Below are 14,507 nucleotides of genomic sequence, written 5' to 3' on the forward strand. Positions count from 1 at the left end.
TAAATGATATAATCCTGTACCTGTTCTTCTTTTATTTTATTCAACATTTACATTTGAGAGAATCATCCATGATAATATGTTTAATTGAATCTGTGTTTCATTGTATAAACATACATATAATTTATCCCTTCTGTTGCTGATGGACATTTGGATTGTTTCTAGTTTATTTACTGTTATAATAGAAATAATGCTGTTGTGAACATTCTTGTACTTGCCTCTTTGCCATGTGCCATTTTCTTATATCAAACTTTCCAATTTGTTTATTCTGCTTCTTTTTTTTTTTTTTTTTTTTGAGACGGAGTCTCACTCTGTTGCCTGGGCTAGAGTGCCGTGGCGTCAGCCTAGCTCACAGCAACCTCAAACTCCTGGGCTCAGGTGATCCTCCTGCGTCAGCCTCCCAAGTAGCTGGGACTACAGGCATGTGCCACCATGCCTGGCTGATTTTTTTCTATATATTTTTAGTTGTCCAGCTAATTTCTTTCTATTTCTTTTAGTAGAGATGGAGTTTTGCTCTTGCTCAGGCTGGTCTCGAACTCCTGAGCTCAAATGATTTGCCCGCCCTGGCCTCCCAGAGTGCTAGGATTACAGGCGTGAGCCACCGCGCCCAGCCTATTCTGCTTTTCTTGATCAGCAAGCCATCTCTTAGTTTCCAGTTCATCATTTTACCAGCCTCTGAAGATATAGATGCTGCCTGGACCTATGTCTACTGGGAAAGAAAAGGAAATGGAAACGAATGAAAACTCTCATATATACTCATAGCTCGGAAATGCTGAGTTAATAGCTCACTGTGAATCTAAAGAGAGGTGCCGGCCCGTTGGTCAGTGGCAAGAGGACAGATTCTCAAAGACAGGAGCTAGAATGCTTTTTGGCTTTCTTCCCTGAGCCATGGGCATTCTGTCCCTTGCTCACTCCCACAGGACATGATGAGCTACATTGGGCCCAAGAGGACAGCAGTTGTTCGGGGCATAATGCACCGGGAGGCCTTTAACATCATTGGCCGCCGCATAGTCCAAATAGCCCAGGCCATGTCTTTGACTGAGGATGTGCTTGCCGCTGCTCTGGCCGACCACCTTCCAGAGGACAAGTGGAGCTCTGATAAGAGGCGGCCTCTCAAGTCCAGCTTGGGTAGGGTACCGGGCTTGCCATAGGAAGGGAGAGGAAATGAGTTATGTGGGGCAGGAGGGGAATCTGCTTGCAAAATCCTTACTCCTTTTGTCTCTGGTGTCAACTTTTTCTTAAAGCACTTGGTGTTTCCCATCCCAGTTTTACTCTCCCTTTGGTTCCATGATGGCAACCAGTCCCATTCCAGAGGGGAAACAAGTTCAGCTCAGCTAGGGGTACAGGGTGCCCCTCTTTCTTAATCCACAGGGGCTGCTGACTTCCCCAACTACTGTTTCTATAGGCTATGAGATCACCTTCAGTTTACTCAACCCAGACCCCAGATCCCATGACGTCCACTGGGACATCGAGGGGGCTGTCCGGCGCTATGTGCAGCCTTTCCTGAATGCCCTCAGTGTTGCTGGCAACTTCTCTGTGGACTCTCAGGTGAGACTGGGAGCAAGTTGAGGAGTCCTTTTCAAAGACCATACGATTTAGTGTTTACAGGTGCAGTCTTTTCTTCCACCTCTTAGAGCTTGCTGATTTGATAGGAATTTCCTGTGTATTTGCATGTACATGAGTGTTATAAGGGCAGGTACTGGTGTGTGTGTATGTGTCTGTGTCCATCTGTCCGTCAATGGCAGATTCTGTTGTCTTTCTTTTTCCTCCTTAGCGTCCAGCTGAGGGAGTTCTGTCAGTGCTTATTAACAAACCACCTACCTCGTGGCTCCCGCTGAGACCTGTACTCACCTGTTGTGGCTAGATGTTAATGCCTTCAGCCATCCTTAAGGAGTTAATTTTTTTTAAAAAGCTTCCTGAAATATATTAATATAGTAACAATAAAGATGTGAAGAATGTAGCTCTCTGTCTCATGCTATGTCCTTGGAGGGAAAACTTGTGGGAGAAATTTTTATGAGGCTGTAGTAGTGGGAGTAATTGCTTCTGAATAACTGGCCTGATTTGCTCTTGCAGACACTGAATCATGCTGTTCTTTGTTTCCCTCTTTGGTTAGACTGTTAGGAAACCTGGTAAAATATGTGGTTTTCAAAGCATGCATTTAGTGTATTAACTTTATCCTTGGCTTCACTGTTTTTTTCTCCTACATGTATTTTCTCTCAGCCCTGACTGTATCTTTTTAAGGCACCTCAAATCTTTTTTGTGAGAAAGTAGACTGTAAATCAGTAAACAAAATAACCTCCTCCCTCTTTGCAGATCCTTTACTATGCAATGTTGGGGGTAAACCCTCGCTTTGACCCAGCTTCCTCCAGCTACTACTTGGACATGCACAGCCTCCCCCATGTCATCAACCCCGTGGAGTCCCGACTGGGTGAGCTCCTGAGGCTGAGGGTCTTTCTGCCAGGCCAGGGAGGGGATGGCTCAGCCTGGGGTTGGAGATGGGTTGTATATAGTGATGGTTCCCAGGCTGGGTTGGTCTGAGAGGACTGGGGAGGTTTAGGCTCCTTTTTCCTGATGCTCTGTTGACATCTCCATCTTTACACCCATTATATCCACAAGCATTATTTTTTATTTTTTTATTTTATTTTTTGAGACAAAGCCTTGCTCTGTCACCCTGGGTAGAGTACAGTGGCATCATCCTAGCTCACTGCAACCTCAAACTCCTGGGCTCAAGAAATCCTCCTCCCTGAGCCTCCTGAGTAGCTGGGACTATAGGTGCACACCACCACACCCAGCTAATTTTTTCTATTTTTGGTAGAGACAGGGTCTTGCTCTTCTCAGGCTTGTCTCGAACTCCTGAGCTAAAGCAGTCCTCCCACCTTGGCCTCCCAGAGTGCTAGGATTGCAGGCATGAGCCTCTGTGCCCAGCATACAAGCATTTATTAAACATGATTCCCTGCACTTTTTACAAATGGCTAGGCTGGGTCTCTCTTCCTGAAAGCCATGTAGGAAAGATATGACCACACATGTAGGAAAGACAACAGCAAAAGTACATGAAAGCAGACTTTGAATTGATAGTTCTGCTGATTGAGGTTGAAGAACCTTGAAGTGAGGATTATAGTTCTTCATTTTGGGTACGGATCCTAGGAAGAGTAGGTGTGACCAAGAACTGTAAAACCGGCAAACCAAAGCGAGTATATCACAAACTGGAATTTCAGACACCAGAGGTAGGCCAGTGTGGACCAAGTGTAATGAGAAGCGTGGCACATGAGCCCTTAGCAAATTCTTCCTCCATTCATTCATTCAGCAAACATTGGCTGAGGGACTGCCTTGTGGCAGTTCTGAGTACAGAGATAGAAGGGCAGTTTAGGCAAAGAGAACTATGAGCTTAGATGCAAAAGATTAAGAGAGCACAGACATTCAGAGAGCTCAGAGTAATTTAGTGTGGCTGAAATGTGAGTGAGTGACCAAAGATGAGGCTGGCAAGGCAGGCAGGTGCCAGATCATAAAGGACCGCGTGAAAGAGTTTGAATTTTAAGGTGATATGAATGGTTAGTCTTTGAAGGATAGTAAGCAGGGAATTAACATGAGGTTAGATTTACACTTGTGCATAAAACTGTCTATAGCAATATGGATGCGTTGTGGCAATGACTAAGAGAATTGTCTTAGTCAAGGGGTGCCTTTTAGAGGGGGACAGGTTTTAGGGGCATTTTGGGGCTAAGGACTACGTTCCACCTGTGTAGCACATCTCAGGAGAACATTCAGAAGCCCTTTACCCCAGAAACCCAGGACTGGATTATGTCCTAGTGACTATCAGCTGGGGAATCTGAGGCTCAGAGTGAGTGGCCGGCAAGTTCGAGGCTGACCTGGAATTGAGGTCTAGGTCCAACACGTTCTGCCTTCCGTTCTCTTTATGCCACAGGATCCAGTGCTGCCTCGCTGTACCCTGTGCTCAACTTTCTACTCTACGTGCCTGAGCTTGCCCACTCCCCCCTGTACATCCAAGACAAGGATGGGGCTCCGGTGGCCACCAATGCATTCCACAGTCCCCGCTGGGGTGGCATTATGGTAATAGTCGCACTGTGCAGACCCCAGAGTCCAAGCTTCTGGGACAGACAGATGTTGCCTGAAACTGTTCCTTCTCTTTTTCTTTTGGAGTCCTCCATGGCCCAGCCTGTGGGAGGGTCAGGCACCAGGGAGGTGAGGGTGCTGTGTGTTCATGCCCCTCCTCTGCCAGCCCCACTCATTCTTATTTCTGTGAATGTTTTCTGTGCTATGACCCTTTCACATTAACCAGTTTGCACTTGGTTAAGACTGTTCTGTGTCCATCTTAGATCCTGGCCTTATTCGTGGGAGTCTTGCAAGGTTGGGAACCTTGTCTCCCCTGTTAAACTGGGAGTTTCTCATGGGTAGAACTCTAAAATGGGATTAAAAAAAATCTATTTTAAAGGACTTTTGAGGGGGTAATTGGGATAATTTATTTAAATCTCTTCCTAGTAGGTACTCAGAAAACTACTAGCTATACCATTGGGTTTGTAGCTTCTAAAGAGCAGAGAATATGTCTTCCTTTTCTCTCATGGCCTCCAGACTGCCTAGGGCAGAGCTATGCACGAGCTATGCACAGTCTTGGTATGATGCTGTGGCAATCTCATTCCTCCTTTTAGATATATAACGTTGACTCCAAAGCCTATAATGGCTCAGAGCTGCCAGTGAGAGTCGAGGTGGACATGGTGCGAGTGATGGAGGTGTTCCTGGCTCAGCTGCGGTGAGGTCCTGGGTGATCCACTTGGGGGCATGGCCACCGAGAGTCTGGCCATAGTCTCCATGGCTGTAGAGGGGGTTGCAGAGCAGAATGAAATCTCACCTGGTAGGGACACTTTAGCTATGCCAAGAGCCTCAGGGAAATCAAGAAAGCTTTCCAAAGATCCCATCATCCTTTTCCTAAGAAGGACTAGTAGCTGACAAAACTTGTTTTAAGAAAAATAGCCTCATGAATGTCAGATCCGTGGGCTATGATTTAGGGGTGCATAAGAAAATAGCTGTTGATTCTTGTCTGATTGATTGACAGTGGCTGCCTGAAGCCCTATGTTGAGGGTTCTAAGGCTGTGTCTGGGCTCAGGGAAGAGTATTCTTCTGATTGATTAGCAGTGTCTGTCATGGGTGCCGGCTTAGAGAAGCACAGCACATGTGCCTCGTCAAAGGTGGTCCTGGATCATCCCTTAACACTAAGTCCCATTGGCCCCATTTGTCCAAAGAGAGGGTAGAGAGGGTGAGGGGATTAAACAAAGTTGATTTTACAGAAATATTTTAGCCATGGAAACTTTTTTCTAACAAGAGCCTGAAAGTCTAGTATAGAAACAGGTGAATACAGAAACATTCTGGTTGAAGCAAGGATTGTTTGATGTTACCATTCACCCCCTAAGATCCTGAGGCACTTCCCCACCACCCCTATGGTTCTGGGTGAGATTGAAAACCACTGGCTTAGGACAAATATTCTAGGACTCTTAGCCATCATCTCCACCTTCTGGTCTCAGCCACCTTGATCTTAACTTCACTGTCCCTACAGGCTGCTCTTTGGGATTGCTCAGCCCCACGTGCCTCCGAAGTGCTTGCTTTCAGGGCCTAAGAGTGAAGGGCTAATGACCTGGGAGCTAGACCGGCTGCTCTGGGCTCGGTCAGTGGAGAACCTGGCCACGGCCACCACCACCCTTACCTCCCTGGCCCAGCTTCTGGGCAAGATCAGCAATATTGTCATCAAGGACGATGTGGCATCTGAGGTAAGTGGGCAGGGGATGGATTCTGTAGCCTAGGATTGGAGTGGCCAGGCTGTGGTGAGACCAGAGAGCAGGTGAGGTCAGAGTGTATGTGGGCCCGCCCTCCTTAAGTGCGCCAGGCTTCTTCTAAACAGCAGTGCCAGCTCCCCAGCAGGAGTCCAGATGAGAGTTTCAAGCCAACCCTAAGAAAACAAACCATAGTCCTTTTAGACTGAACTCCAGATATCCTGAAGGCAACCTCCCTGGTAGATGGAAGGCAGAGTAAGGCCCTGCGCCCCTCCCACCAATGCATACAACTTATTGGTAACCCCTATTCCCTTCCCTTCCCAGGTGTACAGGGCTGTAGCTGCAGTCCAGAAGGCAGCGGAGGAGTTGGCCTCTGGGCACCTGGCATCTGCCTTTGTTGCCAGCCAGGAAGCCGTGACATCCTCTGAGCGTGCCTTTTTTGACCCATCACTCCTCCACCTCCTCTATTTTCCTGATGACCAGAAGTTTGCCATCTACATCCCGCTTTTCCTGCCTATGGCTGTGCCCATCCTCCTGTCCCTGGTCAAGATCTTCCTGGAGACCCGAAAGTCCTGGAAAAAGCCTGAGAAGGTAGATTGATCAGGGCAGCATCTCAACAGGAAGCCTTCCTTTTCTGCCAGGGTGGGAGGTGTTAGATTGAGAGGCACATCCATGGGGCCTGCTGGGAATGACCAACTTGTCTCCAGTCTCCTCTGTCAGCTCTCCAGCAGCCAAAGTACAACACTTCAAGATGGATTCATCTTTCTTTCCCTTCCCCTTCCCCTGGCTCAGGTCCTGCCCCCCCAACCCCCAGAAGCCTCAAAAGGCATGTCCTCTGGGTCTCCATGTTGGGCTTGAACTTGAGGGCCCCTGCCCATCTACCTCTGGGGCAGGGGCAGCTTGTGCTTTTCCCCATTTCTTATCATAGGACACTCTTGCACTGAGAGGGAGCATTAGGGGAAAGCCCTAGGTTGGATTGCAGCCTCCTCCCCTCCATGCTTCTCTATTTTTTTTTTTAAATTTTAAAATTTTTTTATTGTAAGAGACAGGGGGGGTCTCACTCTGCTGCCCAGGCAGGAGTGTAGTGGTGTGATCATAGCTCACTGCAACTCGAACCCCTGGTTCAAGTGATCCTCCTGCCTCAGCCTCCTGCGTAGCTGGGACTATAGGAGTGTGTCACCACACCTAGCTAACTTTTTAAAAACTTTTTTGTAGAGGTGGTTTCTCGCTATGTTGCCCAAGCTAGTTTTGAACTCCTCACTTCAAGTGATCCTCCTGCCTTGGCCTCCCAAAGTGTTGGGATTACAGGCGTGAGCCCTGTGCCTGGCCCAGGCTTCTCTAATCTTCGAGGGAGAGCCCCAGCACTGCTGTGATAAAGGAACCAGGCATAGGTCACCTCTGGGACCTTCTCCCTCACTTCCCTCCCTCAAGGCTGGCTTTGCCTGTTGGGTACAGCCTGCCAGCACTCCAGGAGGCAGCACCTTAGGTCCTGGTGTTGTGTGTGTGGCAGAGGTTCTAGAAACTCCATATTTGGAATCAAGCAGTCCTGAATTCAAATCCTTGATTTTGCGCTTATTGTTTGGGGAGTTTGGGATAAGTCGCTTAATCTCTGAGCCTTGGTTTTTCATTTGTTCAAATGGCACTGATGATACCTCCCTTACAGGGTGGTTGTGAGGATTAAATGTAATAAGCATGTGAAAGTGTCTGGCATATATTAAGCTGTTAATAAACACTGGTTGAATATGAAGTATGAGCATAACTCATTCTTTGTTCATTCATGTGTAAGTAATGGTTTCCTGGTATCTGTCCTCCTGTGTTCACAGGTCCCCCTTGCTCCCAGGTGGCCATGTGCCCTTCCTACCTCTCTGTCCTGTAGGACCCTGGGGTGGCTAGACACCTGGGCTATTGTCCCTGGGAATGTCCTGGGTTGCCCAAGGCTGTTAGCATCTGCTTCTTTTCTTTTAGCAGTGATTCTATAAGAGAGAATAGCTTGTACCAGTGAAAGCCCTGAGATACTAACTTATTCATCAGATCAAAAAAAGAATGCTCCCTGAGCACTATCTGGGGAATTATAGAGAACAAAGTGGACAGGATCTCTGCTTTCAATGAGCTGATCTTTCAGGGGGAAGAGTCAATGAACAAATAAAAATAATTTCACATAATGCATTAGAAAGAAAAAACAGGCCGACCAGATAGTGACTTGGGGGGAAGAAGTACTTTAGGCTGGGTGTGAGGGAGGGCCTTTGGGCAGGTGACATTTGAGCTGAAACCGGGAGAGAAGAGGCCATCTGGAAAAGACCCTGAGACTGGAACTCGCTTGAGGCGGGCAGAAAGAAAGGCTGGAACACAACGAATAACAGGAAAGGTAGTCGGGATCCCCTATAGTACTGAAAACGTATCCGGAAAAAATGAATGGGAGCTCCCGCATCCGCGGCCCCCCAGCGCGAGGGGGCGGGGGGGCGGGGCCGGCGCCGGGGCGGTACCTGGCCCGCGGGGGGCGGGGCTGCGGACGCTCCCCCTTTCCCCGGCTCCAACTGGCGCAGGCAGCGGCGGCGGCAGCAGAAGCGCCGCGGCCCTGCGAGGCCATGAAGGTGAAGAAGGGCGGCGGCGGGGCCGGGACGGGGGAGGAGCCCGCTCTTGGGGCCTCGGGCCCGAGCCTGGAGCCCACACCGGAGCCGCAGGCGGAATCCGAATCCGGGTCCGAGTCGGAGCCCGAGGCAGGCCCGGGGCCCAGGTCGGGGCCGCTGCAGAGGAAGCAGCCGATCGGGCCAGAGGACGTGCTGGGGCTGCAGCGGATCACGGGTGGTGAGCACCGGCGAGGGAGCGCCGCCCGCGGGCCGGAGGGAGAAGCCGCGAGGGGGCCCTCACCGCGCGCCGAGCCCCGGCCCCCGCCCCCTTTCCCGCCTCCCCTCCCCCACCCGGGTCCCCCTCGCCTCTGTCCCCTACTCTCCCTTTGCCTCCAAACCTGAGATCTGTATGTCCTCCCTTCTCTTGATCTCCCTGTGCACCTCTCCTCTCCCTTTAGAGATTTATTTCCATCCCACTCCTTCCTTTTTGAGGGGTCTATCCCCTTTTCCCATGGCGGAGGTGGGGCAGCAGCTGCAACTGTAACCCTTTCCCCCTGGAGTCTTCAGAGCCCTCGAGGCCCCATCTCTGCACTAATGAGGAGGGGGCTGAGGGCAGTCTGCCCTTCCCCCTACGCTGGAGGCTAGGTGGAGGCTGAGTTACTTAGGAGGGTTTAAGACTCTCCAAGTCTCCCTAAGCGTTAAAACCTTCACCCTGATGCCCCAGGAATACTTGGGGCCATTTTCCTTCTCAAGAAAAGAACTGAACAGGAAGCTTCAGTGTGCTGGCTGTGGGTCCTGTGGTGGGAGTGGTTTAATACCCTTGTAAGCCTGAACTATGGCTTGTTCTCTTCTGGGGGCTCTCTTACCAAGGGAGGACTGGTCTCCACTGTGGTTAAGTTTCTAAGCTCGACTGCCTGGGTTGGAGTCACAGCTTTGCCATATAATTGGCTGTGTGACCTTGGGCAAGTAACCTCACCTCTCTGAGCATGTTTCTTCATTTGTAAAATGGAAATAATGACACCTACTTCATAAGGTTGTTGTGAAAATAAGTCTTCTGATTTTGTGCAGTGCCCGGCATGCTGTGCGTGCTCTGTACGTAGGGCTCTTTTATCAGTAGGATTTCAGACCCCACAGGGCTGCTCATGGCTGCTGCCTGGGCATTCGGGGCAGGGGAGGAGGTCATCATAGGCAGGGAACAAGGGCTAGGAAGCCTCACATGAGCCTTGAAGAACAGAAGGTATCTGGAGAGACAGTGGCCCTCCTCCACCTTGGACTCAGCAACCAACCTCAGCTCCCTTCGAGAGAGCAACTCTTGGGAGCCCTCTCTGTGGGGATGGGGGAACAGGCATTGGAGTGGACCTGAGCCCTGGAGCTGCAAGCGCAGCAGAGCCCAGGGCTCCCAGACAGAGCTGTAGAGGGGCCCATGATGGCAGGCTCGAGCCTGTGCACCTGTGTCCCTGGGGGCCCAACTGCTTCCTCCTCTCTGAGCTAGGCAACAGCCATTCTTGGCTGGGCCCCCAGAGTGCTGAACTCCTTTGGTGTTCAGCATCAGTGGAGGGAGGGGGCCTGGACCAGACTGATGTTGGGGCCAGTTGGGCTGCAGTTTGCAAGAGCAGCATTTAGGATTCAGCTTAGCTTTGTGGCAGAACTTCCTCAGAGGAAGTGCAGAGGTCAGACTGACTGGGTCCTGGGTAACTTTGGGGGTTTATTTTATACCTAGAGGTGGCTTCCAGCTCGTGTACCACCATGTGTCTCCTAATGTGGAGGGAATTCATAGCCCTTAGTAGAGATGGGGCATCTGTGGGGAATGAGAAGGGGGAGGGGCTTCACGAGAGCCCCTTCCTGTGCAGGAGCTGAGAACAGGGTTCCACACCCCTGCCTGGTCTCTTCTGACCCCAATCACACAGGTCTGAGGTTTGCTGTTCCTGGATTACTGGGCCCTGAATCCAGCTTAGGAAGCTATTTGTGGCGGAGGGGAATAGAGTGGGTGTGTTCTGAGCCCTTGGCCACTCTGCCCCGTGTTCTGGCCTGACCCTAGGGTCCAGGCCTCATCCTTGCCAGAAGGGAGGGAGGGCCGTGGTGCTCTGAGCCATAGGCATCCCTTGTTGCTCAGCTCTAAGGACAGAGAGACGGATAGATTGAGTTTGCAGTAGAAGAGACTGAGGTCACATTGCAGGAAGTTGTTCCCAAATGAGAGGAGAGGCTCCAAAAGTTGGAGAATGGGGTAAAAAGAGAGGGCCTTACAGGGAGCTGGGAGTTGGGCAACTGGGACCCTGCTCCCAACTCTGCCACCTCTCTCCGTGCTCTGCGCCTTCTTTCTATAGCTTTGTACAAGTGCTTGCTTCTGTGAAAACAGGTGTACAGGTTGAGGCAGGGGCTGCCCACTTCCATTCTCATCTTTTTTCCCCCGTGGGTCATGGTAGACAAGTCAAGGCTCAGGGCCCTGCCTCTTCCCCAAGCCGTATGTATTCCCTGCTGGGCCTCAAGGTGCCATTTGGCTGCCAGGAGGGCTTCCTGGAGGGGGCTGCCCCAGGCTGGGGGAAGACGCAGGCTTGGGGAAGAGAGAATGGCTTTATATTAACTTCCTCTTCCTGCCCCAGAGGAATAGGATGTGGCCCAGTGACCTGGAGGGTGATTTCCAGGCCTCTATGGGCCACCAGGGAGGATGTGATGCTGTGCAGGCTGATACTTCTCTGCTCCTTCCCATTTGTTGCCAGGGCCTTCCTGAGCGCTTGCAGTTGCTGCAAGAGCAGCAAGGGTTAGATCTGGCCCTGTAGGTTCCTGAGCCTCCCTCAGACAGGGCCTCCCACAGTTCTTGGTTCCCCTTCTGGGCCTGAGGACTCCCCTTTCCCTCATCCACACCCTCTGCTACACCTGCTACACCCTCTTCCTGCCCTAGCCTGTGCTCTTTTCTGTGGGAGTTGGGGAGTACTTTCTCTGTGGGGGGTGGCTCAGAGCCAAGGCTGGATAGATGGATAGATAACCTCTAAGGGGGACCCCTCTGTTTGCTACGACTTCCTCCCATTTGGAGATCAACAAAGGATGGGAGCAAAGTTGGCTGACATCCCCCCAGTATCCCAAGCTCTGGGCTTGAGTCAGCAGAGCTTTGGCTAAGCTGCTTAAGGGAGCTGGGCTTGCATAAGCCGCTTACGGAGAGAGGAGGGGGCATGGGGGGTGAGGAGGAACAGGGAAGGGGTTGTTCACCTGCCCCAGCAGTGCGTGTTGGGGAAAGTCCCTGCAACCTCGGCCCCACCCGATACATCTAGACATAGTGCCAGGGGCAGACATGGGGTAGGGGTGGGGTATTCTCCAGAGAGGACTGTGTCTCTCCCAAGGCACAGCTATGTCACCCCCTTTATCTTCCCTCTCATCATGGGGGCTCCCACCAGACTGGAGACTCATTTGGTCCAAAGATACCAGCCAGCTCTGCAGGCAGAGGCCGGAATAAGGGCCCTCAAATCCAGGGTAGGAGGGAAAGTGTGGGGGAGATGGCCTGCCCTCTACCTTTCTCTACCTGTCCTTCTCTGACCCCCAGAGGCCACTAGGTTGGGGCTGTTCATCCCCCACTAGATCTCCATATGTCTCTTCCACACTGTAGGGGCTCCCCCAGGGCAGGGACTCAGTTCTCTCCTTCCTAGGGATCAGAGAAGGTGGGAGCTACTACGGGTTCCACAAAAGCTGAGCAGGCAGCAGGGGCTTTTGGGCCCCTTCCTTGCTCAGCCTCCTGTCTCCCCTAGACTACCTCTGCTCCCCTGAGGAGAATATCTATAAGATCGACTTCGTCAGGTTTAAGATTCGGGACATGGACTCAGGCACTGTCCTCTTTGAAATCAAGAAGCCCCCAGCCTCAGGTGAGTGGGCTGGGTGGGCCATAGACAAGGGGAGGCCAGCAAGAGCTGTGGAGTGGGCCGCCCGGGGACTCCTCAGGCCCCGGAGGAGTCAAGCAGAGCTGGGGCTTGGACACAAGCTTTCTCAGGAGTCTGCAGGCCCATCTGTTTCTGGGGTTGGACATCTTGGGAGGATAGTCCTGTTTGTGCCCTGCCAGCCTGCCCTCTGCAGGCCTCCCTGGGAACTGCAGCCCCCCAGACCCCAGGTCTCTGGACACCCTGTAGCCCTGGCAACCTCAGTTGAAATTGGTGACCCGCTGACCTAGAACCCCCAGGTGGCACCATTCGGCCAGTGGTCTGAACTCTCAATATGCACCAGAATCTCCTGGAGAGTTTTAAGAATTTAGACAGATGGGCGCCCTGGAGTGGAACCCTGGGTGAGCAGGGGCCCCTCTGCCTGAAGCCCACTGAGGCCCAGCTGGGGTACATTGCAGAGCGGTTGCCCATCAACCGACGGGACCTGGACCCCAATGCTGGGCGCTTTGTCCGCTACCAGTTCACGCCTGCCTTCCTCCGCCTGAGGCAGGTGGGAGCCACGTGAGTCACCGGGCTGGGGTGAGGGCTGGGGGTGAGGAGAGGGAGGGAGTGAACCCTTCCTGAGTTCCTGCTGAGCCTCTCCTAGGGGTGGTCCGCCCTGAGCCCGCTGGGTGGCTTACTTCAAGGCCAGACTCAGGCTGCCCCCCTTCCCTTTGCTCAGGGTGGAGTTCACAGTGGGAGACAAGCCTGTCAACAACTTCCGCATGATCGAGAGGCACTACTTCCGCAACCAGCTACTCAAAAGCTTTGACTTCCACTTCGGCTTCTGCATTCCCAGCAGCAAGAACACCTGCGAGCATATCTACGACTTCCCCCCGCTCTCGGAGGAGCTGAGTGCGTGGGCAGGGCTTAGGGAGGTGGGGGAAGGGGACCCCTGTAGAGGCCATGCTGGGGACGGAGGGGTGCCTCTGGGGTGACCCCCTTTCTTACCACCCTGGGTTTCTTTTATGTCTAGCACCATTCCCATGTCACGTATAGGGGAACAGGCTCAAAGAGGCTGGGGAACTCTCTGAAGTTGTTTAGCTGTCCCTGTCCCCCAGTCCTGAAGCCTCCGGCTCCTGACCTTAGCCCGGCCTGGCTGGGCCTCTCTTGCAGTCAGCGAGATGATCCGTCACCCGTACGAAACACAGTCTGACAGCTTCTACTTCGTGGATGATCGGCTGGTGATGCACAATAAAGCAGACTATTCCTACAGCGGGACACCCTGACCCCCCAAACCACCCCTTCCCCCCTCTGGTCCTGGGCCCTGAGCTGTGACCTCCCCAGCACTCACCTCTCAACCCATGGTCTTCTGCTTGGGGGGTGCTCCAGGAGCCCTGGACCCAGAGTCAGCATTGGGAGGAAGGGTGCCTGATATCCCCAGTCCACGCCCGTGAAGCCCAGGGGGCCTGGCACACAGGGTGGGTGGTGGTGGGGCTGTATGCCTCCATGTCCAGGAAGACCTGTGAGAGGAGCAGCCAGGACTTCCGGACAGCTTAGCTGGGCTCTCTTGGGCCGAAGATTCAGAATAGTGTTCCCCTGTCCAGGCTGTGACTAGGTCAGGGCAGGGATCCATTCCCTGTCCCCTGCCTGCCACCTTCAGGCCATTTAGAGTTGTCAATTTACAAAGATCCATGGTGCCCTGGCCCCAGCCCCTGCCCCAGCCTCCCCCATAAGGGCCAAGACACTGCCTGAGGTGTGGGCGGGAGGGCCCAGGTTGCAGCCTGTGGTAGGAGCTGGACCAACTGTACATAGTTTTCAGTAAACTTTCTCCTTTTCTGTTCTCTGGTGTGGGCCGGCCTGTGTGTGTGGGGGCAGTGGGCGAGTATAGGCAGTGATGTGCTCAAGGTAGTAAAAATCTCCCCTTCCCAATGCCCTCTGACCCTTGAGTCCCCCTGTCCCCTGACACCATGCTCAGTGTCTAGTCCAGCGTTTAGGACACGATAGAGCTGGAAAGGGTTTTTCCTGTGATGAAGGAGACCCGGGCCCTGAGAGGGGAAGCTCTAGCCCAAAGTCATAACCAAGCCCAGCAGAGCAGAGGCTGAAACAAAGGTCCTCAACGCCAAGGTGGAGGGAAGGTGTCGGGGAAGTGGCCTTGTCCTTCACCCTACCTTCCTTGACCTCCAGAGGCCACTGGGCCCACTTGGGTGTGCTTTCAGGCCTCAGCAGAGAAGGTGAGAGGGCTTTGGGAAGGCTCGGAGCCACCTTCTTGCCCTCAGCTGCCTTGAGGAGCCCCCTTGCCTCGCCAGCCCTGCACATAACAC

The 14,507-nt window shown here is 52.6% G+C and overlaps 2 protein-coding genes across 3 annotated transcripts in view; both read left to right on the forward strand.

Annotated features, from left to right (window-relative positions):
- Positions 1–6,800, forward strand: part of PIGS (phosphatidylinositol glycan anchor biosynthesis, class S) — a 12,789-nt gene extending 5,989 nt beyond the window's left edge. The window contains exons 6-12 of one of the 2 annotated variants that reach the window (XM_012648337.1): positions 918–1,125; positions 1,403–1,545; positions 2,311–2,425; positions 3,917–4,062; positions 4,659–4,759; positions 5,561–5,771; positions 6,099–6,738. In XM_012648337.1, coding sequence (XP_012503791.1) covers positions 918–1,125; positions 1,403–1,545; positions 2,311–2,425; positions 3,917–4,062; positions 4,659–4,759; positions 5,561–5,771; positions 6,099–6,374 — 1,200 coding nt within the window. In that variant the 3' untranslated portion in view covers positions 6,375–6,738. Of the gene's footprint in view, positions 1–917; positions 1,126–1,402; positions 1,546–2,310; positions 2,426–3,916; positions 4,063–4,658; positions 4,760–5,560; positions 5,772–6,098 lie in introns of both variants that reach the window. The other variant, XM_012648338.1, reaches the window with a different exon arrangement.
- Positions 6,801–8,247: 1,447 nt separating this feature from the next.
- Positions 8,248–13,895, forward strand: UNC119 (unc-119 homolog (C. elegans)). The gene is made up of 5 exons (XM_012648339.1): positions 8,248–8,579; positions 12,079–12,192; positions 12,663–12,765; positions 12,926–13,098; positions 13,360–13,895. Exons 1-5 carry the CDS (start codon positions 8,360–8,362, stop codon positions 13,470–13,472), a joined length of 723 nt encoding a protein of 240 aa, XP_012503793.1. The 5' UTR covers positions 8,248–8,359; the 3' UTR covers positions 13,473–13,895.
- Positions 13,896–14,507: the final 612 nt, after the last annotated feature.

Source organism: Propithecus coquereli, unplaced genomic scaffold (genome assembly GCF_000956105.1).
Source record: "Propithecus coquereli isolate 6110/MARCELLA unplaced genomic scaffold, Pcoq_1.0 Scaffold281, whole genome shotgun sequence".
Classification (NCBI taxonomy): Eukaryota; Metazoa; Chordata; class Mammalia; order Primates; family Indriidae; genus Propithecus; species Propithecus coquereli.